General features: G+C 46.2%; 1 protein-coding gene across 5 annotated transcripts; it reads right to left on the bottom strand.

Annotated features, from left to right (window-relative positions):
• POMK (protein O-mannose kinase) lies at positions 1 to 23,996 on the bottom strand. 5 transcript variants are annotated; one of them, XM_045535675.1, is made up of 4 exons: positions 23,947 to 23,996; positions 21,357 to 21,443; positions 15,721 to 16,023; positions 1 to 1,355 (listed from the first exon to the last, which is right to left on the bottom strand). In XM_045535675.1, the coding sequence occupies exons 2-4, from the start codon at positions 21,420 to 21,422 to the stop codon at positions 585 to 587; spliced, it is 1,140 nt and encodes a 379-aa protein (XP_045391631.1). In that variant the 5' UTR covers positions 21,423 to 21,443; positions 23,947 to 23,996; the 3' UTR covers positions 1 to 584. The 5 variants fall into 5 exon arrangements, with proteins under 5 accessions (XP_045391631.1, XP_045391630.1, XP_045391632.1 ...); XM_045535674.1 differs by lacking the exon at positions 23,947 to 23,996 and adding an exon at positions 22,170 to 23,795; XM_045535676.1 differs by lacking the exon at positions 23,947 to 23,996 and adding an exon at positions 16,929 to 17,074 and having other exon boundaries at positions 21,357 to 21,437.
• Between the last annotated feature and the right edge of the window lie 82 nt (positions 23,997 to 24,078).

Raw genomic sequence — 24,078 nt, forward strand, 5'->3', positions numbered from 1 at the left:
CTGCCAGACTGTTTTCCAAAGTGGCTGTACCATTGTTCATTCCCACCAGCAATGTATGAGGGTTTCAATTTTTCCATAATCCTCACCCACACTTATTATTGTACATCCATTTGATTAGAACAATACATTTTAAGAATTACAGGAAAGATGTTCCTTGAAGAACTACTCTATGTTTCTTTCATGTATTACCATTTAAAACTCTTCGCTATATGTGTTTCTTGCAAACTTATAAATCCAACTATTAGTGCAGGGGAAGCCTTTTTGTAGTTACATTTTTGTTACTTCCCTTGAATACTGACCAGATTCACTGCTTCTCCACATCTTCACCAGGAAGCAACTGGCATTGGAAAGGCGAAGCCAGATTTAAACCAGGCCTGGTTTGTTCTTGCTTAGCAACTTCCACCAGGTGGCCAGGATAAGCAGAACACGCTCAAATGTGCACATGGATGTAGAAAAAGAACCACATGGCTAAACGGCAAAAAACAACGAAACATGAGACTCAGGCAAAACCCTCCACCGTCAAGAGAACGGCTGTAACTTCCATTCAGTCCTTAAATCCCATCCTTCAATGACTGGACTGGCTTTTATAGCATTTCTCTCGTCTGAGACATCACGGCATCTCGGAGTGAATTCAAAACCTTCTGGTAAGTGTCCAGAACGTCCTGAGCAGTGGGTCTTTCTGCAGGAGTCTGGCTCTTACACGCCTTATGAATATCAAACAAATGGAATCGAACCATATCGCTCCCTTCAACGTGCCCCAGAAGGAAACCAGAAACGTCTGGGATCTTCCAGATGTCGATCTTCTCGTCATATGGCAGCATAAGATCGTCCTGGAAAGGCACATCCTCTCCAAAGGGCCACAGTTGCTCCGGAGCCACAAAATCCCCATGCAGCTCCCTGTGGCCGCACTTCACCAGCAGCCCAGTGCTGTGGTCCACCAGGGGCAAGGCGTCCAGGTCATTTGCCACAATGCTGAAGTCACTGGTCAGCAGGAACTGGGACAGCGTCTTGGGCAGGTCGTTGGAGTCGCACATGACCAGCGTGCCCAGGGGGCTGTGGTGCAGGTAGTGGATGACGCCGACGTAGCCCACGGCCAGCTGCAGGCGGTGCTGCCATGTGTTCACATGCTGGTACTTGGAAAGGTTTAGCGTTTCCTCCAAGTTGCTCAAGGAGCCTAAGGGGTGATATTCGGTAAGAATAGTGTTGTCATCTTCACAATAGCCAAGCAGTGTGACAACATGTTTGCTCTGTAGAGATTTCAGCATCTGCAGCCCGTGGAGGAAATCGTCCTTCATCTCCAGACTGGTGAGCCGTGAGAGAGCAACTTTTTGTTTCTTCCACTCAGACAGAAAGACCTGAAACAAAGCCACAGAGAACATCAAACCTGGACTTTCACCTACAGTTAGTGCGCTGAGAAGCAACACGGATCTTCGCGGTGGCAGGTGCTGTGCAGCAGGCACAGAAGGTCGTGAGACACAGACGGAGCCGGGAGCTGCTCGGAGTCCGGCCGCGAGGACTCACGTCCCAGCGCAGGGACGGCAGAAGGGACCCGCCCTGGTCAGGATGCTGGAAGCTCCTGGAAGCTGGTCCTGGGGGATGCGGGGCTGTGCAGGGTCAGGACGGGCCGCATGTGCCGCCAGTTCGGCGCCTGCGCGCAGCGGGCGGGGACTCCGAAAAGCCGCCGTGGGAGTCCACCCCGCCCATCACATGTGACAATATTACTCATTAACTTTAAAAGTCATAAATAGGAATATTTCTATGTAAGAAAAACATTTTTATGCATTCTGTGGTTTTGTGTTACTTCACTGGGAAAGCAGGAGCTGAGATGCTGCACAAACACCAGCCCTTTCCACACAGCCCACAGCTAACAGAAGCGCACTTGCACACACTGCCTCAGATTTTCCTTTTTCATTAGCTAGAAAAGGCTTGCAGGAAGCATCATAATTAAAGAAAAAACCTCTGATCTTTTGTTTAAACCCCAAGAGAGAAGGCAGAAGATTACAAAAGCGAGAACAGGCTCAGAGGTCAGGAAACCCCCGCCCCGGCTGGTTCTGCACCCAGTGAGCTGTGTCCTAAAAATAAAGATTAAAGTTTATGGTTTTCAAAAGCAACTTCTGGCATTATTTATCAAGAGACTTTAACATCTAAACCTAAAATATAAGGCAATAATTTGAAATAGATAAAAATCTCTAGGGATAAAAATCTGGCATTATTTATAAAACATAAACTGGAACCTATCAAAAGACTGGGAATAGTTAAGGAAGTTTTGGCAAGATCACTCAATAATATATTATGTGGTCACCAAAATGTATATATTTATAGAGTTATAACACATAAAAGTAATGTTACAAATGAAAAGCATATGAGACTATTTGTATAATATTGTTCCAAATGCATAAAGCAAGACAAAATTAAATTACGGTACATAGAAATCACTAATAGGAATAGGAAATACACTAATGTTTTAGTTGTCTTTATGTGGTGAGATTCTGGGTGATTTTCTTTTTCCTTCATATCTTTTGGTATTTTCCAACTTTTCCAAAATGAACACATATTGTTCTTTTACAATGTAAAACATTTTTTTGAAAACTCAAAAATATCATATAAAATGGAGATGGACCAGAGGACTTTGAAGATTTCTTCTGGATCTAAGAAGGGAGGTTCATTATGGAAAAACCAAGATAACTCCAGTTGACTTGTAACATTCAAAAGAGAAATCTTTCAAGACCTTCTCTAGCCCTCAAATTTGAGAAATTTCACTACAGATCATAAATTCTATTAAAAAGCTATTTTTTGCTCTGAATGTTACATTCACTAAAAACTTCATAAATTTTAGCCAAGTGTGGTGGACCGCACCTGTACTCAGGAGTCTGAGGCAAGAGGATCCCTTGAGCCCAGGAGTTCAAGACCAGCCTGATCAACACAGCAAAACCCTGTCTCAAGGAGGAAGAAAAAAACAAACTTTATAAATTTTTCATATTGAACACCCTCGCTCCACTGAATGTGATATTTGACTCTAACACAAAAAATCTCACTTTTTGTCAAGATCCATCACTTCCTTAGACCCATCTCTGCATGGGCATCGCCAGCACCAGCACATGGTTTTCTAGGCCTGGTTTTCATCTAAAAGCAATGTTTGCTTTAGAGAAGCTGCTACTATACATTTAATGATAAATGGTGGGAGAGGCTCAGCCACAGGCCTCATAATTTCCTCCTAAAACCTCACTTAGGTCAAATTCATTTTTGTGCCTCAGGTAAATAAAAGATTATTAAATATTATTTATGAAATATTATTAGTCTTTAGGATCACTCGCAAGTATGTGAAATCTCCAATGTTAAAAAGTTGCAAGTCATGGATTGTTTAAGAATCATTTCTCAGCAACCTCTAATTCAGATGCTTTTTATAACTTCTAAAACACTCTTATTTGGAGAGAACAATTAATATACTTTGTTTTATTATCAAATTAATCATGAATTTCTTGGTAAAACCTCAAATATAGAGGATACAGAGAGTATCTCCTTCCGCCCAAGTTTACATCTCAATCCAAAGGAAACCTGTTGGCCGGGCGCGGTGGCTCACGCCTGTAATCCTAGCACTCTGGGAGGCCGAGGCGGTTGGATCGCTCGAGGTCAGGAGTTCGAGACTGGCCTGAGCAAGAGTGAGACCCCGTCTCTACCAAAAATAGAAAGAAATGATTTGGACAGCTAAAAATCTATATAGAAAAAATTAGCCGGGCATGGTGGCACATGCCTGTCGTCCCAGCTACTCGGGAGGCTGAGGCAGGAGGATCGCTTAAGCCCAGGAGTCTGAGGTTGCTGTGAGCTAGGCTGATGCCACGGCACTCACTCTAGCCTGGGCGACAAAGCGAGACTCTGTCTCAAAAAAAAAAAAAAAAAAAAAAGGAAACCTGTTAACTGTGTGGTTCTTTTCCTCTCCAAAGTTAAAGTTTTTCTATATTTTAATGTATTAATGTACTTATAAAATACCATTTGAGTTTGCTATTCCATAAATGGAATTATAACATACATATATTGCAACTTGCTTTTTTCATTTAACTGACACCTTAGAAATCTTTCCCACATATACATGTAGATCCAGGTCATTCTTTTCAAAGCTGCATAATATTAATAGTGTGAGTATACTACCTATGCTAGTGTATTTTCAGTAAGGTTTTACAGATGATCATTCTTTGGTTTAAAACTAAAGTATAACATAATAAAAATTCATAAAACTTGGAATGGATACTGTCAAATTGGACTAGATTCTTTCTCTTAGATTACTACTGTAGCTATAATTTTGTTTAGACCTTTAATAAGATCTTATGTGATTTATTTTTAAAGACTTGATGAGTATTTAAATTATTTTTCTTTTTTTTCTAATGACAATGCTACATTGAAGAGCCTTATTATTTATATCTCTGTGCCTATCTACAAGTATTTTATAAGCTAGGGAGTAGATGGAATACCAAAGAAGAATATATACTGCCATCAATGTCCCTAAAGTCCGGGCCAACATGCACTTTCACCAACAGCGTATGAGAGCATCTTTTGTGCTACACCCTTGGTCACACTAGATGCTATCAATCTTTCTAATTTGTGCCAAACTAATGAATGAAAAATATCTTACTGTTCCGTTTTGTATTTCCCTGATTACTAAAGAGGCTGAGCATTTTTCATCTTTATCGGCATTTCTGTATTTCTACTGTCCTTTATCCAATTTTCTATAGAGTTGTTTGCCTTATACTTATTAATTACTAGGAGCTCTTTATATACAGTTGACCCTTGAACAACACAGGTTTGAACTGTGTGGGTCCACTTTCATGCAGATTTTCTTCTGCCTCTGCCACCCACAAGACAGCAAGACCAACCCCTCCTCTTCCTCCTCAGCCCACTCAATGTGAAGACAAGGATGAAGACCTTTATGATGATCCACTTCCACTTAATGAACAGTAAATAGGTTTTCTCTTCCTTATCATTTTCTTTTCTTTCTTTTTTTTTTTTTTTTTTTTTTTTTGAGACAGAGTCTCACTCTGTTGCCCAGGCTAGAGTGCTGTGGCATCAGCCTAGCTCACAGCAACCTCAAACTCCTGGGCTCAAGCGATCCTCCTGCCTCAGCCTCCTGAGTAGCTGGGACTACAGGCATGCGCCACCATGCCCGGCTAATTTTTCTATATATATTTTTAGATGTCCATATAATTTCTATTTTTAGTAGAGACGGGGTCTCGCTCTTGCTCAGGCTGGTCTCGAACTCCTGAGCTCAAACGATCCTCCCGCCTCGGCCTCCCAGAGTGCTAGGATTACAGGTGTGAGCCACCATGCCTGGCCTTATCATTTTCTTAATAACATTTTCTCTTCTGTAGCCTACTTTACTGTAAGAATACAGTATATAATACATATACAAAATATGTATTAATCAACTTTATGTTATCGGTAAGGCTTTTGGTCAACAGTAGGCTGTCAGTATTAATAGTTACATTTTGGGGGAGTCAAAAGTTAAACTCAAAACTTCGGCCACATGGAGGGGGTCAGTACCCCTAACCCCCACATTGTTCAAGGGTCAACCTTGTTGCCCATGTGATCCTTTATTATAAATGTAAAAGATAAGATATAGTAAGTGATTAACTTCGTTTATGAGGTCTTTTGTAATACAAAGAATTTAACAACTATGTAGTCAAATGTCTTCATTTAACAAGTATTTATGTCAATAAAAAACTGACATAAATCCCTGCCCCCATGAAATTTGCATTCTAGTGCAAGAGGCAGACAATAAATAAATAGGAACTATGTAAAGTATATTAGAAGGTAAATGTGCTTGAGAGAAAAAAACCAGGGAATGGTTTGCAACCTTTAAACAGGGTTGCGGAAGGTCTGAGTAGAGTGATCTCTGAGCAAGCCCTGAAGGAGGTAAGAGAATGAGCCATTTGACATCTGGGGGAACTACACACATCTCAGGCAGAAAACAGCAAGAGCCAAAGGCCCTGGGGCAGGAGGATGTCCTCAGGCTAGCAGGGCAGCAAGGCCTGGCCCACTGGAATGGCACGGGGTGGAGCAGGACAGAGGCTGGGGGGAGGGCCCCTCTCGTAGGGCCTTGACGGTGAAAGGACTCTGGCTTTTACTCAGGAGACGGAGAGCCACTGAAGGATTCTGAGCGGAGGAGAGACACTGTCAGACTCTGGCTGCTGTCCTGAGAGCAGACTGAAGCGGGCAGGACTGGCGGCAGAGAGACCATCTGGAAGCTGGTCAAAGAATCTAGGCGCAGGGCCGTGGTGGCGTGGGGAGGGGGGTGGGTGCTGGTACAAGTCTGAGGACTGGTCTAATTCCAGTGTCTGTTCTGAGTGTAGAAACAACACAGATGTGAGAGAGAGAAGTCAGGACGACCCCAGGCTGGCAGCCTGAGCAACTGGACTGACCAAGCTGCCACTGCCGAGGTGGGAGGTGAAGGGAGAGTGGGCCCTGAGGGGGCAATCTGGGACGGAGGAAGTCTGAGGCGGCTTTCAGACATCCCAGTGGACAAGGACGGTAGGCAACTGGAATAGAAAAGTCCAGAGAGTTCAGGAAAAAGGTCTCTGCACAAATAAAGCCGTAAGGCTGCATGAGGCCAGCCAGGGAGCAAGCACAGAAGAAAGGGCCCAGGTTACCTGGGACGAGGAGGCGGACCTCACCAGGGAGGCCAAGGAGTGGACGTTATTACCACATACTTTAAATATACAACCCATGTTACATCTTTTCAGATGTTAGGCATTAAAAATAGCCTTAAGAGCCGGGCGCGGTGGCTCAGCCTATGATCCTAGCACTTTGGGAGGCTAAGGCAGGAGGATGAGTTGAGGCCAGGAGTTTGAGACCCGCCTGGGCAACAGTGAGACCCGCATCTCTACAAAAAATAGCAAATTAACCAGGCATGGTGGCACACACCTCTGGTCCCAGCGAGTCGGGAGGCTGAGGCAGGAGGATCACTTGAGCCCAGGAGTTTGAGGCTGCAGTGAGTGAGCTGTGATGACACCACTGCACTCTAGCCAGGGCAACAGAGCGAGACCCTATCTCAAAAAAAAAAAAAAAAAAAGAGGAAAGAAAGAAAGGAAGCAAAGAAAAGAAAAGGGAGGAAGGGAAAGAAAAAAAGCCTTAAGCATTAAAAACAGATCATGTAAATTCCTTCTAAAGGTTACATAAAATTAGAGTCACAAAATAATGTAAGAGAATAATGTGAGAGAATGACAGTAACCAACCCATATTTCATGTATTTCTTATGTGTACACAGCAGGTCCTGGAATAACATCATTTTCTTATAAGGATGAGAAAAAAATCAATTCCTGGTTTTACCATAATCTTTCTTCTTCTCACTAGTGCTGTTGCCCAAATCTGGTTTTCAGAAACTGGGCAGCCCTGGAGACACGGGTGCTACTGCCCTTCAGGTGACTGGGAGGACATATCTCTGGTTCTTTTAATGTAATCTTGGGCTTCAAAATCTAAAGGGGACGAATATAAAAGGGACGTTATCCAGGGAATAAGACTGGGGTTGGAGTCAGCAGGAGGCCCGAGGAGGGAATTCCACTTTGTACTTTACCTCCTACTGAAGATTTGAATTGGAAGTACTGCTTTCATAATCTAAAAAAAGGAATAAAGAAAAAGCAATGGGTGGATCTGCCTCTCACAAACCAATTGATGCAGTTTGGGGACAAAGCTACATATTGCCCTAGGAAAAGGACACAGTGCCCCTGGAAATTCCAAACCCAAACCCAAAATTCATAGTCTGAAATTTTGGGAGACGTAGTGTGTTTGCATATTGAGAAAACCATCAAAGCTAAACCAAGATTTTATATATCATGAGGATTCAATTAATGAGGCTTTGTGTTTAGGCCCCTAAAATGTCTGCTGCATACAACCAGGCGCTGGGCTACGTTCCGAGGACACACCTTCTCTGTTCTCGGGGAACTGACAAATTTAAAACAAAGACAGACAAAAAACTAGATCCTGAGAGCTGGGAGAGAGGCTGGGGGATGGCATTTAGACAGGCAATTCCCATCAGGGAAAGCCTCTCAGAAGAGTGACATCAAGCCGAGACCAGAGAGATGAGGATTAGCCACACGAAGAGGAGGAGACCTTCGGGCAGAGAAAGGCACTTGCGAAGGGCCCTGCGGAAAGAGAGGGCTCGGCCTGATCAGACACAGAGCAGACAGATGGGGGGATGACGAGGGACCACACGGTCAGGAGTGAGGGCCTAGGCTGAGTCCGGGTGGGGGCAGGCAGGGCCACATCAGGAGGTGTGGCAGCTCGTCTAATAAGAGGCTTGGATTTTTCCCCTTGAGGGCAAGGGGGAGCCACCAGGGGTCTGAGGAGAGTGGCACGATCCGACTTGTGCTGAGAAGGTGAGTGTGCACGGCAAGCGGCGGAGTGGAAGCAGGAGACCTGCTAGAGGGCAAGAGAGCACAGCATTTCCCTAGGATGGGCCACTGCACACAGATCAGCAAACACACTCAGGGCATATTTTGAAAACAAACTGACGGAACCTACCCCTGGTTAGCTGAAGGGGGCAAAGAGAGGATCAGGATGACTCCCAGGTTTCTGGCCCGAGGCACGGGGTGGGGGTGCTGCCATTTACTGCAACAGAGAAAGCCAGGGAGGAACAGGTTTCAGAGGAGACTTATCAAGAGCTCCACGCTGGATGTCCCAAGATGCTCAAGAGACTTTCAGGCAGAGATGTCACATAAACAACTGGACACACAAATGTGTGGCTCAAGGGAAAGGTACAGGCTAGAGATCAAAATTTGGGAGTCACTGACATATAAGATGTATTTAAAGCGATGGAACTAGATTAAACCACCTACCCCCAATCCCTGGTAGTGAGGACCACAACTGTCCCCGGAGAAGCAAAATTGTTTCTGGTTAAGAACCACAGATTTAGGCCAGGCACGGTGGCTCACACCTGTAATCCTGCCACTCTGGGAAGCCAAGGTGGGAGGATCACTTGAGCTCAGGAGTTCGAGACCAGACTGAGCAAGAATGAGACCCCATCTCTACTAAAAACAGTAAAAATTAGCTGGGTGTGGTGTCATGTGCCTGTCGTCCCAGCTACTCGGGAGGCTGAGGCAGGAGGATCACCGGAGCCCAGGAGTGTGAGGTTGCTGTGAGCTAGGCTGATGCTACGGCACTCTAGCCTGGGCAACAGAGTGAGACTCTGTCTCAATTAAAAAAAAAAACTAACAAAAAAAACCACTGATTTATAGGTAAGACAGGGAACAGAAGCCAACAAAGGAGAGTCACCAAGAACGGCCATCGAAGGAGCAGGAAAACAAAAACAAAAAGTGGGTGGCATGATGGAAAGCAGGACTGCCCAGAGAGGAGCCAGTGGATCAAGGGCTCCCAGGAGGCCTGGGGAGGAGGAGGATGGGAAACATCCAGCCTGGAGCTGGCTGGTGGTCCTGAGAGGGGTCGCACTGCAGGGGTGTCTGGAAGGCAGGCTGAAACAGGAGGAAGGCATGACCGGGAGGCAGGAGGCAGGCAGGCAGCTCTACCTACAGGAAGCAGAGGAAGGGCTCAAGCTACAGAGGACAGGGAGCCAAGGGATATGATTTTCTTTCTCAGGGAGTGTAAGTTTGTAGTACCAGCAGGAGTGATGCTCAGAGAGAGAAAGACTGACAATGCGAGGGGGAAATAACCCCGATGCGTCATGGCCCATCTGTCCCAGAGAACACGAACAAAAACTTACTGAGGGAGCAGAGTAGGGCCGCGGGCCGTGCTGAGTGCACAGCTGAGTCTATGGCCACGTGCGTTTCAGGTGTGTGGCTGTGGGATTCTCTTGCTCCAGGGCAGCTGCTCAAGTGCAGATGTACAGTTGGGTCCAGCCAAGTTTGGGCTGCTGCAGCCAGGCCAGATGGAGACAGAGATGCAAGGGCGCTGTTCCAAGTGTTTGCAAAAGAGTGAAGAGAACAGAAGCCACGGAGTCACTGCTGGGTGCGCTGGGAGTGGAGACCGGAGGGGATGTGAGAAAGCAGCAAGGCGGCGGGGTCCATACGCTGAGGTCTCGGTGAGACTGAGGACTTGCTGGAGCAGGAGAGCGAGGAGAGGAGGTGAGATCAGACGGGACATCAGAGCTTTGGTTAGAGAAACGCCTGCTGGAAGACCCTGCCTTCCGCTTGCAGTGCCAGAGCGAGAGGGGAGGCCAAACGGAGCGACTGTGTTCGGGACAGGTCTGTGCCAGAACCCGCACGGCACGGGGTTTCCACGCGGACTGCGACAGACAAGCTCCTGACCAACCAACACCAAACACTCACGCACTCACAACGCTTTGCCCCGAGGGCAAGTTTCAGCCAAAGGAAAAAAATCAAACAAAAATCAATGTAACGTGACAGCATTTTAGTCACATTTCACTTTAATGAAGAAAACTCCATTACTCTGATTTTTTACCCACATTATTAAATTACGTATTTGGATGGGCATGATTGGTAGACATTTCTTAAGATTAAATCTATCCTCAAACAACAATGGTTTCAAAAACATGCCCTTCAGGGTGAGAAGCAATTCCAAAAGGTTTGGAGCAGCTGCCGCAGCCCCGGCACAAGCGAGCAGCCCCTCAATGCCTCCCCTTCGAAGGAGACAGAAACGAACGGGCTGTATGTCCTCTTCTCTACCTGCATCCCTTCCTTGGTGATTGTTTTCACAATCCAAACACTTTCAATGCCACGTAAATGACGACAAGTCCCACACCTGTGCTCCCTTCCAGACCTCCCCCTGAATGCGAGACACACGCGTGGAGGAAACGCTCGGGTCTGCAGCTGCACGGGGAGGAGAGGAAGGCGTCCACCTCGGACACACAGACTCTCTTCTTGTCCACCTTCCCTGTCTCAGGTAACAGCAGCTCTATTATTCCTGTTGCCCAGGACAAGAACCTTGTAGTCACCCTCTCATTCCCTTACACCCCACATCCAATCCATTAGGAAATCCAATCCCTGTTAAACAGACCCAGAATCCGCTGATTTCTCACTGCCTTTGCTGCTAACACCTTGTCAAGCCATGACCATCTCTCAGCAGGGAAGGCGCGGCCAACCTTCCGCCCTTCCCCTGCTCTCCAGACGGCAGCCAAGATAATCCCATTAAAATGTGCATTCCACTACCATCAATAAAATTGTTCCAATGCTTCCAACATGACCCTTTTCTGACCTCTTGTCATGATCTCTTTTTCTCCTCCTGAGGGCTAGTCACACTGCCTGCCTTCCTGGTCCTCAATCCAGCATCTCCCATCCTGGGGCCTGCTCATACTCCTCTTTGTTACTGGAACACTTTTTCCCCAAATACCCACACTATCCTCCTGATCTCACATCATCCTGGCCAGAGTCCTCCCCATCTACCCAGAGGAACAAGCCTGTCACTCAATTTCCTGGCCCTGCTTTGTCTTCATAGCACATGTCACTAATACAATGTTACATATTTGTTTCTTTTTTTCTTTCATGTCTCATTCTCAGACTAAAAAGCAAACTTCACCAAGTCAGACGGAATCTTTGATTTGTTAACTGTTGCACCCACCGCACCTACGATGAACAAATGAATTGTTAAAAGAAATAGTTACCTTGTTGTATGGTTTTACTTTATATGAATTCCCTTTCCTACTCCCTGTCTAACTGGCTCCTTCCTTTGAGATCTCTCCTTCCCACAGTCATAGAGAAAGCAGCATGGTGTCCTAAACTCCCAAAGCAAAAGCCAGCAGAGTATCAGGCTGCAGTCCCATGGGTGCATTTCCCGTTCTCTCCCTGCCTTTTGTCGATTTTCAGTACATCCTCACAAAGAAAATGCCTTTGTTCAATAATCTGTAACTGGCTTCTAGAGTCACTGACCCTTTGTTAGGTCAGCAGGCCTCAGTTACCATAGAAACAATGACCACATAAAATATAGCACACCCTGGTTGCTGAGACAGGGCTCTTGGAGCTTTTATTTGAGAACTGTATTCACCCCTTTGGTGTCAATAAAATCATTTTTGAAAATCAATAGAAAAAGAAGTCATCACAACTGACACCACTGAAATACAAAGCATCATTAGAGACTATTATGAACAATTATATGTCAGTAAATTAGTAAATGAATAAATTCTTTAACACATACAACAAAGATTGAAGTGGGAAGAAACAGAAAGCATAAACAGGTCAATAATGAGTAACAAGAAAAAAACATCTCCCAGCAAAGAAAGTCCAGGACCAGATAGATGTCTTCAAAGTTGAATTCTATTGAACTTTTAAAGAACTAATACCAATTCTTCTCAAACCATTCCAAAATATTGAAGTGGAGGGAAATCTTCCATACTCATTCTATGAGGCCAGCATAACTCTGATACCAAAAATCAGAAAAAGACACAACAAAAAAAAGAAAACTACAGACCAATATCCCTAATGAACATAGACGCAAAAATCCTTAATAAAATACTAACAAACCAAACCAAATATCACATCAAAAAGATCAGATACCATGATCAAGTGGAATTCATCCCAGGGATGCAGGGATGGTTCAATATATGCAAATCAATAAAGTGATACATCACATCAATAGAATGAAGGACCAAAACCATATGATCACCTCAATAGATGCAGAAAAAGCATTCGATAAAATTCAACATCCCTTCCTGATAAAAAATCCTAAATAAATTAGGTCTAGAAGGAATATACCTCAACACAATTAAGGCCATATATGACAAACCCAAAGATAATATCATACTAAATGGGAAAAGGCTGAAAGCTCTTCCTCTAAGAACTGAAACAAGACAAGGATGCTCACTCTCACCACTCTTACTCAACAAAGTACTGGAAGTCCTGGCCAGAGCAATTAGCAGGAGAAAGAAATCAAGGGCACCCAAATTGGAAAGGAGGAAGTCAAACTGTCCCTGTTTGCAGATGACATGATCTTATATATAGAAAAATCTAAAGACTCCACCAAAAAAACTCCTAGAACTGATCAACAAATTCAGTAAAGCTGCAAGATACAAAATCAACATAGAAAAATCAGTAGCATTTCTATACACAAACAAAGAACTAGCTGAAAAAGCAAACAAGAAAACAGTCCCATTTATAATAACTACAAAAAAAAAAGTAAATACCTGAGAATAAATTTAACCAAGGAGGTGAAAGATTTCTACAAGGAAAACTATAAAACATTAATGAAAGAAACTGAAGAAAAAACAAATAGAAAGACATCCCATGCCCATGAACTGGAAGAATATTGCTATAATGACCATACCACCCAAAGCAATTTAAAGAGTCACTGCAATCTCTATCAAAATACCAGTGACATTCTTCATAGAAATACAAAAAACAATCCTAAAATTCATATGGAACCACAAAAGACCCTGAGTAGCCAAAGCAATCTTCAGGAAAAAGAACAAAGCTGGAGGTATCACACTACCAGACTTCAAAATATACTACAAAGCTATAGTAATCAAAACAGCATGTTATTAGCATAAAAAGAGACACACAGGCTAATGGAATAGAATAGAGAACCCAGAAATTAATCCATGCATCTAGAGCCAACTGCTTTTTGATGATGGCTCCAAGAACATTTAGTGGGGAAAAGACATTCTGTTTACTAAACGGTGCTGAGAAAACTGGATATCCATATGCAGAAGAATGAAACTAGACCCCATCTCTCATCTGATACAAAAATCAACTCAAAATGGATTAAAGACCTAAGTGTAGGACCCAAAAGTATAAAACTACTAGAAGAAAATATAAGAAAAACACTTCAGGACACTGGTGTGGGGAAAGATTTTATAAGACCTCAAAAGCACAGGCAGCAGAAGCAAAAATAAACAAATGGGATTATATCAAACCAAAAAGCTTCTGCCCAGCAAAGAAAACAATAACACAGTGAAGAGATAACCTACAGAATGGGAGAAAATATTTGCAAACTGTTCATCTGACAGGATATTAATATCCAGAACATACAAGAAACTCAACTATCTCAAAAGCAAAAAACAATCTGATTAAAAAATGGGCAAATGATCTGAACAGACATTTCTCAAAAAACAACATACAAATGGCCAATAAATATGTGAAAAAATGCTCGACATTACTAACCATTAGGAAAATGCAAATCAAAACCACAAAGAGCTCCCACCTATAATCCTAGCACTTTGGGAGGCCGAGGCAGGAAGATTACGTGAAGCCAGGAGTTCAAGACAAGCCTGGGCATACAGCAAGAACCCGTCTCTATAAAAAAACTTAAAAATTAGTCGGGTGTTGTGGCACATCTGGAGTAGTCCCAGCTACTCCAGAGGCTGAGAGAGGAGGATCCCTTGAACCCAGGAGTTTGAGGTTGCAGTGAGCTATGACTACACCACTGCACTCTAGCCTGGGTGACGGAGTGAGATGCTGTCTCAAACAAAACAAAACAAACAAACAAAAAGCCACAAGGAGATATCATCTCACCCTAGTTAGAATAACCATTTTCAAAAAGATAAGAAATAATGAATGCTGGCAAGGATGCAGAGAAAAGGGAACTTCTATGCATTGCTGGTGGGAATGTAAATTAGTACAGCCATTATGGAAAACAGTATGGAGATTCCTCAAAGAACTAAAAATAGATCTACCATATGATCCAGCAATCCCACTACTGGGCATTTATCCAAAAGAAAGGAAATCAGTATATTGAAGAGATCTGTTCTTTTCATGTTTATTGCAGCACTATTCACAAGTCCAGGTATGGAATCAACTCAAGTATCCAAGAACAGATGAATGGATAAAGAAAATGTATACCATATGCACAATGGAATATACTATTCAGTCATAAAAAAGAATGACATCCTGTCATTCACAGCCACATGGAACTGGAGGACATAATGGGAAGTGAAATAAGCGAAGAACAGAAAGTTAAACACCACATATTCTCACTCATATGCAGAAGCTAAAACAAGTTGATCTCACAGAAGTAAAAAATAGAACAGAGGATACTAGAGGCTGGGAAGGGTAGGGGGGAGGGGGGATAGGGAAAGGTTTGTCAAAGGATACAAAATTACAGCTAGATAGGAGGAACTAGTGTTTTACAGCACTGTAGGATAACTATAGTTAACAGTAATATATTAGATAGTTATGAACAGCTAAGAGGAGGATATTGAATGTTCCCAACACCAAGAAATGATAAATGTTCGAGATGATGGATATGCTAACTACCCTCCTTTGATCACCAAACATTATATGTACCAAAACATCACTAAGTACCCCATAAATATGTACAATTATGTGTCAATTAAAAATACACTTTTAAAATATCAGTATAACATCATTATAGTTTGCAAAACAAGAATTGTCCATAATCCCCCATAACCCTAGCACAATTTCTATCATTTTTGTATTTTCTACATAAATATGTAATTTTGCAGTTGAAGATAGTGTATTTTACAATTTTGTATCCTTTTTTTCACTTACCATAAGATTTCCTTCATGTTGCTACGGGGGGGGGGGTCCTAACTACGCTTAATGGCTCCAGAATATTCCATCAAGTAGTTGGACCATAATTTAACTATTCCCCTAAAATTATTGTTTCTAGTTTTCTATTACCATAGTACTCCTCTATACGTTTAGCTTTTTCCCTTCCTTTGGATCATTTTACTAGGATAAAGACCTAGATGTGAGATTACTGGGCCCAAGGCTGGACACACAGAGCCACTGGGGCTCCTAACTCAGGATGCGGCACTGCCGCCTCCCTCGGGCTGACACTCAGCGATCAGATGTGAACCCAACAACTCACCCTCTTCACGGCTCCTTCCCCAACGTGCTTCAGCTGCCTCACTTCTGTTCTCAGCTCCTCGCAGGACAGCCATGGAGAGCAGTTTTTCATCTGTCCTATTTTGAAGTGGCCATAGGGACAGTGCCCGGCGTTCCCCACGGAATGTTGGGGGGAAGTAAAGACCCGACCCAGGCAGAGGTAGAGCAGCGCGTTCATGAGGGCCATGGCCAGCAGCAGCCTGACTGCCGGGGGCACCTCCCTGGGTGCCAGGCCTTTCCTGCTGTCCTGGGGCTGCTTTTTCATCGTGCTACCCTCTGTGATTTCCTAAAACAGAAAATGAAACAAGGAGGAAGGACATGGTCAGTTTTTATTTCTATGAAGGTGATCTGATACCTCTTCCACTCAAGGGTCCTGTAAGCTGTGGCCTTTCTGTGAAGATTAAAGCAGGGAGTGAATATTATTAGGCTTATACTAAATGCCCAATGTTAGCTGTTTCCATAATCATTATTTCTTAGTACAAACTCGAATGTGGCTCATCCAGATTAGATTAGGAAGGGAGGCGTCCGTGTCTGACTTTGTCTTTGTCTCACAGTAGTTTGCGCAGAGTACATATACGTGAATGTTCAGTACAATGAATGCAAAAAGTCCATCAGTCACTCTGGTGGGGCTGGGGCAGAGGGTGGACAAAGGAGAGCAGAAGCAGGCAGGTCAGGGGAGGCAGGGCAGGGGGCTGAGGGCCCTAAGAAGCTGGCATGTTTCCTGGAAGGCAAACAAAAGCCCCCGAATATTTCTAAGAAGCAAAGGCTACTCGTTAGCAGTTGTGAAAGGTGGGTTTGGGTGAAAGAGACTGAGGCTGGGAGACCAGTTAGGAGGCCCTGGAGATAAACAGGGATAAGAGCTGACAGATGCACGAGCTGGACATGAGACAGCAGATGACCCAGAGGTGATGCTGGCAGTGAGCAACTGCTGGTCAGGTGGGGGCTTAGTGCTGGACCACGCAAGGCACTGGTGGAGGGGCCTGGATGGGGAGTCTGGGGAAGAACCCTGGACAGCAGGTGCCTGGGCAGAGGCCATATCTGAACCAGAATGGAGCACATCAGTGCTCTAACAGTGGCTACGGCCAGGCCAGTGTGTGCCAGGGGAACACCAGTGCTGGATGCCCAGGGACACTGGTGATGGAACCGGCCCTGTGCTCCTGTGCCAGACACAACTGTGACATGAAGGGTTACCTTCCAGGAGCATCTTCCTTCTCCCAGCTCAGGTCTCCATCCAGACACTGGGCTCAGTCAGCGTTCTGGCTGGCCCCCAAGGCGTGCTGTGGAAGCACTCTGCCACAGGTAGCAAGCGGGAAGTCTGCTACACAGGAACTGCAGCTCTGTGCACAGACAAATTGCAGGGTCCACCCGGTCCGCCTTTCCTAGGGGCCCACCTAGCACCGAGGTGTCCCTCAAGCTCTCCAGCCCCCGGGCGGAGCTGCAGCCTCAGGGAAGCCCTCTGACAGCCAGCCACGGTCACCGCGTCAGCCCCACGCTGCCTCCCCAGCCTGCTCCCTCTCCTCCGCCGCCACCGCTCAGCCATTCAGTCATTCAGTCATTCAACACGCCCTGAGCAGCCTCCGTGCGCCAGCCCCGCACCAAGCGCTGGAAATACGAGAGTGAATTAAACACATGTGGTTCCGATCCTCCTGGAGCTCAGAGGAAAATCTAGTGGGGAGGACAGACAATAAACAAGTAAACAAAAAAGTTTATCATCCGGTGATGAAGCGTTCAAGGACAGAGGGTAACTGTAGAAAACCCCCTGGAAGAAGCATCCCAGAAGACCTCTCAGAGAATGTGACACGTGTCCTGAAACCAGAGGCCTGAGAGGAGCCAGCCATGAAAAACTCAGGAGCAGACAGCTCGTTCATCCCTTCTCCACAAGAAAGTAAAATCTACTCGCCATTCATGGAGCTGGGACCAGACACCAGCGACGCCAGCCAGCAAGTCAGCAGGAAACAGCACTCTCCCAAGAACACGCTGCAGCTGTAGTGCCAGCCAAGCCCCTTCCCGGAATGGTGACTACTTTCTTACTACTGAGAAACTTTGTTCTCCACAATGAGAGACTACCAGAAATTTTGCCTCTGGAAGTCTTATCAGTAAGAATAAAACACCTACTCTTGCCTGGAGGATCGAAGTCACTCTGACACAGAGAAGCAACACTGATTTCCAAACCAGGGCAGGGCTTCAGATAAAGACCTTCTGGAGATGATACTGCACATCTATGTTAATACTTTCATCTCCAAGGAAACCGGACCCTGGGGTCCACCTTGCAGTCCAGACTATCTCTTAGTCCCTTTATGCACATACTGCTTGGCTCTGAGCCCATCAAAACATGACGTCATTTAAATTTCGCTTAAAGCCACACATCCCTCAAATTCTACCATAACTCTTTCTTTCCCTTTGATTAAAACATCCAGGTTCCAATGGTGTGCAGTCTCGCTCATGGCCATGAGTCAATAAACCAGACAGGCTCATGTTGTGTGGCCTTAGGCTGGTTGGACCAGGTCACCCTCTCTCTTCTTCCAACTTTTTTTTCTGAGACAGGGTCTCACTCCGTCCCCCAGGCTGGAGTGCAGTGGCATTATCACAGCTCACTGCAGCCTCCAACTCCCGACCTCAAGCGATCCTCCGCCTCAGCCTCCCAGAGTGCTAGGGTTACAGGCGCGAACCACCGCGCCCGGCTTCTCTTCAAACTTATGTCTCCTCTTCTCCCACCCTCACTCTCAACTGATGATCTTGTTTCCTATTTTATTGAAAAAACAGAAGCAATCAGTGTTTCCAGAGTTCCCATGTACTCTCTTCCCTGTTACTGTGGAACTGGCTACGCCCCAGCTCGGGCCTGGGCACCAGACCCCTCCCCTGTCGCCTGCTCAAGGACAACACTCCACAGCACTCTCCTCTTCTGAACACCAGGGCACTGTGACTTCCTACCTGCAGCTCTTGCCCAAGTCCTCTCTTTCCTTTTCAGCAAACTGCGCACCTGCACTATCTCCATCTCTGTTCTCTTGTTTTCTCCAACTCACGGCTCCTCCACCCAGACTAAGCAGATCGAGGTCAGCACGGTGACCTAAACACAACAGCCAGCACACAGTCCCAGACTCACCTGACCTATACACAGTGTCAGTGTGACTGACCACTCTTTCCTCCTCAAAACATTTTCTTTACTTGGTTTCAGGAAACTGCACTCTGGCGGTTCCCTCATCTCTCCAACCCTACATGCTGGGGTACCCAGGGTTCAGACCTCCGGCCCCTTCACTCATTCCCTGGACAATCCCACCCAAACTCCATCCCCACCTGCTGTCGGCTCCCACGGGTGCAGCTCCAATCCCAGCCTCTCGGAACTCGAGGCTTGCTTCCTTGACATCCTCACTTGGATGTCAGATGGACAACTCAAAACTAGTATTTTTCCCTCAACAATAAAAAATCAAATAACTCAATTTAAAAATGGGCAAAGGACTTGAATAGACATTTCTCCAAAGATACACAGAAGGCCAACAGGCACATGAGAAGATGTTCAACTTCATTAATCTCCAAGGCAAGTGCAAATCAAAAGCATGAGATACCATTTCGTACCCGCCAGGAAGGCTACAGCAGAAAAAGGAGATAACAAGTGTTCGTGAGGACATGGAGAAACTGGATCCGCACAAGTTGCTGGTGGGGATGTAAAATGCAGCCACTGTGGAGAATGGCCTGGCAGGCCCGCACAGGGTTAACACAGAGCTGTCCTATCACCCAGCAACTCCACTGCTCAGTACACACTCAAGAGAATTGAAAACATATGTTTTCGATGAATGTCCATAGAAGCATTATCTGTAACAGCCAAATAGCGGACATAACCCAAGGTCCAACAACTGACGAATGGATAAACAAAACGAGGCACATCTATAAAGGTAACATTATTCAGCCAGAAAAAGGAATAAAGCACCAATTCATGCTGCAACATGACGAACCTCAAATATATCACAGTGAAGTAAGTGAGAAAAAAAGGCCACGCGTTATACAATTGCATTTGCATAAAATACCCAGGTTAGGCAAATTCAGAGATAGACGGCAGACAGCAGCGATCGCTGGGGTGCAGGGGACGGGGCGGGAGAAAAGGCTGCTGATGGGCCTGGGATCTCCTTCTGGATGAAAATGTTTTGGAATTGGACAGTGGTGATGATTGCACAACCTTGTGAATATACAAAAATCACTAAACAGTACACTTTAAAATGGCAAATTTTATAGTGTGCGAATTATTACTTCTCAGTTTGAGGCGATACAATTCTAGCCCTTCTGCCCATCTCCTCTTTTCACCGTGCTCACAATTTCAGTCAACACACGCCTGCCCTCCCCGTTACCCAGCCAGTGGGTGGCACGTAACGGCCGGAGCAGAGACGCTGCTTCCTCCCATCAGGAAATTTTAGAAATAACGGACTCTGCAACAATTCGGTGTAGCTCTTTGTACCTGATAAAAGAGAACACTGTGTGCTCATCCCTGCTGTCATCAGGAGTGCGCAGTAAGCCCCACCTTCCTGAGTGACGCCGTCGGCTCCCCCCCAGCTCGGGCTGTCCAGCCGTGCCCTCCAGGCGCAGGACAGTCCTTGTTTACCTTTCTCATGTAGCTCCCAGGTCACATCCTTCTCGCTGGCCCATTGCCTCCCATCAGCTTCAGGAACTGAAGCTGTGACCACTTTCCCCACTCGGGCCTCGGCCTCTCGGGTTTCTTCCACGGGAACCTGACTCTTACGAGGCACTTACGGAAATGGACGAAAGGATGTCGTCCACCCCTCTTCCACAGTATCGAAAGCGCCAGAGTGTGCCTCAACTTAGATCTTAGGTCAGGGATCAGCAAACTTTTTTCCACCAACGGCAGGTAGTAAATTTTTATGCTTACGGACCAAAAGTCAAAATTGAGTGGCGACTATGTCACTGTGACTTGTGGTGCAAAGCCATGGCAGGCCACCTCCCATCTCTGTCACTTACACAATTAGGTTGCCAGCATGTGCGAAAGCAGTCCCCGACAACATGGAAACAAGTGAGCATGGCTGTGCTCCAATACAGATTTACTTACGGACGCTGGAATCTGAACTTCATACAGTTTTCACTCATCACAAAATATTACTCTTTGCTGAATCCCCACCCCACCACCGCAATGTTTTGAAAAATGAAAGCATTCTTAGCTCTTAGGATATACAAAAACAGGCAGTGGGCCACAGATGGCCGAGCCCTGCCCTAGGTGATAACAGTCCTCTAGGTCTGTCGAAGGCCAATGTAATCTCCTCCACAAACACGGCTTTGGCGGCCATCTAAACGCTGAGTTTTCAAGCCTGTGCTGCAGCCCAGACCTCCGGCCTATGCTTCACCTGGCTGGCCCTTCAAGGTCTGGGGTACCCACAGCTGAACTCAGTGTCTCCCTCCTGCCCCAACGTACCCCTCCTCCAGGGTTCCCTTTGTGATGGGCACACAATCCACTCACCCACTCAAGTCACAAACCAGGCGACTTGATTTCGCCCTTCCCTAACCACTAAACCAACCAAGCACCACACAGAGCCAACTCTGCCACCCACACCTCTCACAGCTGCTCTTCTCCCGCTCCTTGCTACCTCCCCGCCAGAGTGAGCCAGGAGCACCCCTCACCTCGGCTTCTGCAACAGTTTCCTGCAAGATCTCCCTCTTCTTCCTCTCTTCCAATCCATCCTCCATACAGCAAACAGGATCCTTTTTCTTCCATGAAATGTTTCAAACAGAGACAAAAATAAAAAGTAGGATCCTGAACACCTATATAGCTTTGTCAAGTTACATTGCATCACATTTGTTTCAGGCCCTTTTTAAAGAAATATTACATATATAGTGGAAGCCCCCTTGGACCCCTCCCAAGTAGTAATCACTGTCCTCAAACTGGTGTACATGGGAGGTTCTCAAACTGAGGTCCCTGGACCTGTAACATCAGCATCATCTGGGAACTTGGGAGAAATGCAAATTCTTAGGTCTTCACCCTAGACCTACTACTCAATCAGAAACAAAATCTGTTTTAATAAGTCCTCTAGGTCTGTGGTCTCCAACCCCTGGGCCATACAGCAGGCGGTGAGCAGCGGGCGAGTGAGTGACGCTTCCTCTGTATTTACAGCCACTCCCCACTGCTCATCACTGCCCAAGCTCTGCCTCCTGGCAGGTCAGCGGGGACATTAGGTTCTCATAGGAGCTTGAACCCTACTATGAACTGCGCATGTGAGGGATCTAGGTTGCAGCCCCTTATGAGAATCTAATGCCTATGATGTGCGGTGGAGCCGAGGCGGTGATGCCCCACCCCCGGTCCATGGAAAAATTGTCTTCTGTGAAACTGATCCCTGGTGCCAAAAAGTTTGGGGACTGCTGCTCTAGGTGATTGAGAACTACTGGTGTATATAATTCTCATACATGCTTTTTATTTTTCAAGAGATGGGGCCTTACGATGTTGCCCAGGCTGGACTCAAACTCCTGGGCTCAAGTGATCTTCTCACTTCAGCCTCCCAACATGCTGGGACCATAGGCCTTAGCCACCAAACCTGACTTCCCATACATGCTTTTTATTTTCACCACGAGTATGTGCCTATAAATAATAACACATAGTATGTTATCAAACTTTATACAAAGTAGTGATATACTGGTATTGTCCTTTTGCAACCAGTTTTTTTAAAAGCTGAACATTGTTTTTGAGATTTATCCATGTAGATACATGAAACTCTAGTTCACTATTTTCAATTGTTGGACTATTCCACAATTAGTGGAAAAAGTTTTGTACCCATTTCCCCACGCATATGTGGAAGAGTTTCTCTCTAATATACACAGGGTGATCTTCCTAAAGCACAGATGTGGTCTTCCCTTGCTTAAAACATTCAACACCCCTACCCTGCCACAGGATCAAGTTTGAACCCTTATGAGGAACCCCGAGATCTAGCCTGCCTCAATCCTCAAAGGCATCCTCTTGGGGACGGCCAGGCCCTGGTACATGTGCTCCTTCCTCCCCTAGGTGAAATCCAGAGTGAGTGCCAAGACTGTGAGCGCAGGGAGGACTGCCTGCCTCTCCTGTTCACCATTGTATCCCCCAGCGCCTGGCACGCATGAGCTGCCCGATCACTCAAACTTCTCCCTCTGCACGCTCTCAGTCTCACACGCTGCTCTCTCCTGTGTTCTCACTCCCACTGGATCTGCTCCTCCTCTTGGTGCTCATCCACCACCTCCTACTGCAGTCTGAGTTCCCAGCCCAACCCCCATGGTGAATCCTTTCAACTGTCCTTACCCCTGCCTTGCCACTTGGAGTGGATTCAGGGTTTATGGGGCCTGAACCTTACACAACTTGGTGGAAGGGTAATTCTTTAAGAAAATACACAATTATGAACATAAAATTGTGCAAGGTATTTGTGCAAGAGTCCAGAACTGTCATCATAAACCCACACCTGCTTGTCACTCTCCAGCCCCCTGCAACCTGCCCTGTCTGCCTCTCCAACTTCACTCAAAGGCTGCCAACCCCAGGTACAAAATTCTGTAGGACTTTAGAAATTCGTATTTCCTAATCTATTAATATGTTGGGCCCTCATCATTACTCAGCAATTGAGGCCCTGTTTAAACACAAAGGATTTCTGACATTGACAGGAAAGGCTCAACAACAGAGAAAAAAATTGGTATTCACTGCTTAAAGAAAAAAAGAAAAGCAATGGAACAAAATTATATACAACTAGGGAAGAAACAGATTAGTGTCATCCAACACAATCCAAGCAGAATTCCATTTTGCCAAAAAGCATGTGGTACATCAAGATGATTATTTTCAACATTCTCAATGTTTACTTAGCCTTAGGGTTCTACGTAAAGGCAAAGGAGGGCAAAGACAAGATTACTGAATAAAAGGCGTAAGTTTTTCTTCCTTAAAAAGAGCAGCACATAACCACACTTAGAGCCCGGTCCCAGCAACAAGCATGCAGAACAAACGCCCGGGAAGACGGGGCCGAGGCCTGTCACAGACAGACTGGCTGCGTCACTTAGGCGCCGGCCGCTCGCGACCACAGCCAGCGCGGCCTCCCGGCGAGCGTCCCGGCGACCCGCAGGGCAGGGCCCGGGGCTGCCCGGGGCGCGGCCGCCACCGCCCGGGCCGCACGCGGGCCCCGCGGGAGACCGAGCCGCCGCCCGCGCCCCCCGCAGCCCCGCGACCGGCCCCCCACGCCCCGCGGCCCGCGCGCTCGCCCTCCCGCACCTCCTGCGCCTCCCGCGCCGGCGCGGCCGGAAACCCCGCCCGAGGCCGCCGCCTCCCGCCGCGCATGCGCAGGCCTGACGTCACGCGGAGCCCGCGCTCGGGCGCCGCCGCGTGGCCGCCGGCGCAGGGACC

Source organism: Lemur catta, chromosome 22 (genome assembly GCF_020740605.2).
Source record: "Lemur catta isolate mLemCat1 chromosome 22, mLemCat1.pri, whole genome shotgun sequence".
In the NCBI taxonomy this organism is placed as follows: Eukaryota; Metazoa; Chordata; class Mammalia; order Primates; family Lemuridae; genus Lemur; species Lemur catta.

Bases quoted from the DNA above. Each gene is read 5' to 3' on its own strand.
- POMK (XM_045535675.1), bottom strand. From the start codon at position 21,422: ATGGAGGATGGATTGGAAGAGAGGAAGAAGAGGGAGATCTTGCAGGAA. The intron at 16,024-21,356 runs GTGAGGGGTGCT...TTTCTGTTTTAG, and splicing joins AAACTGTTGCAGAAGCCGAG to GAAATCACAGAGGGTAGCAC. The intron at 1,356-15,720 runs GTGAGTTGTTGG...GCTTTGTTTCAG, and splicing joins GGGAAGGAGCCGTGAAGAGG to GTCTTTCTGTCTGAGTGGAA.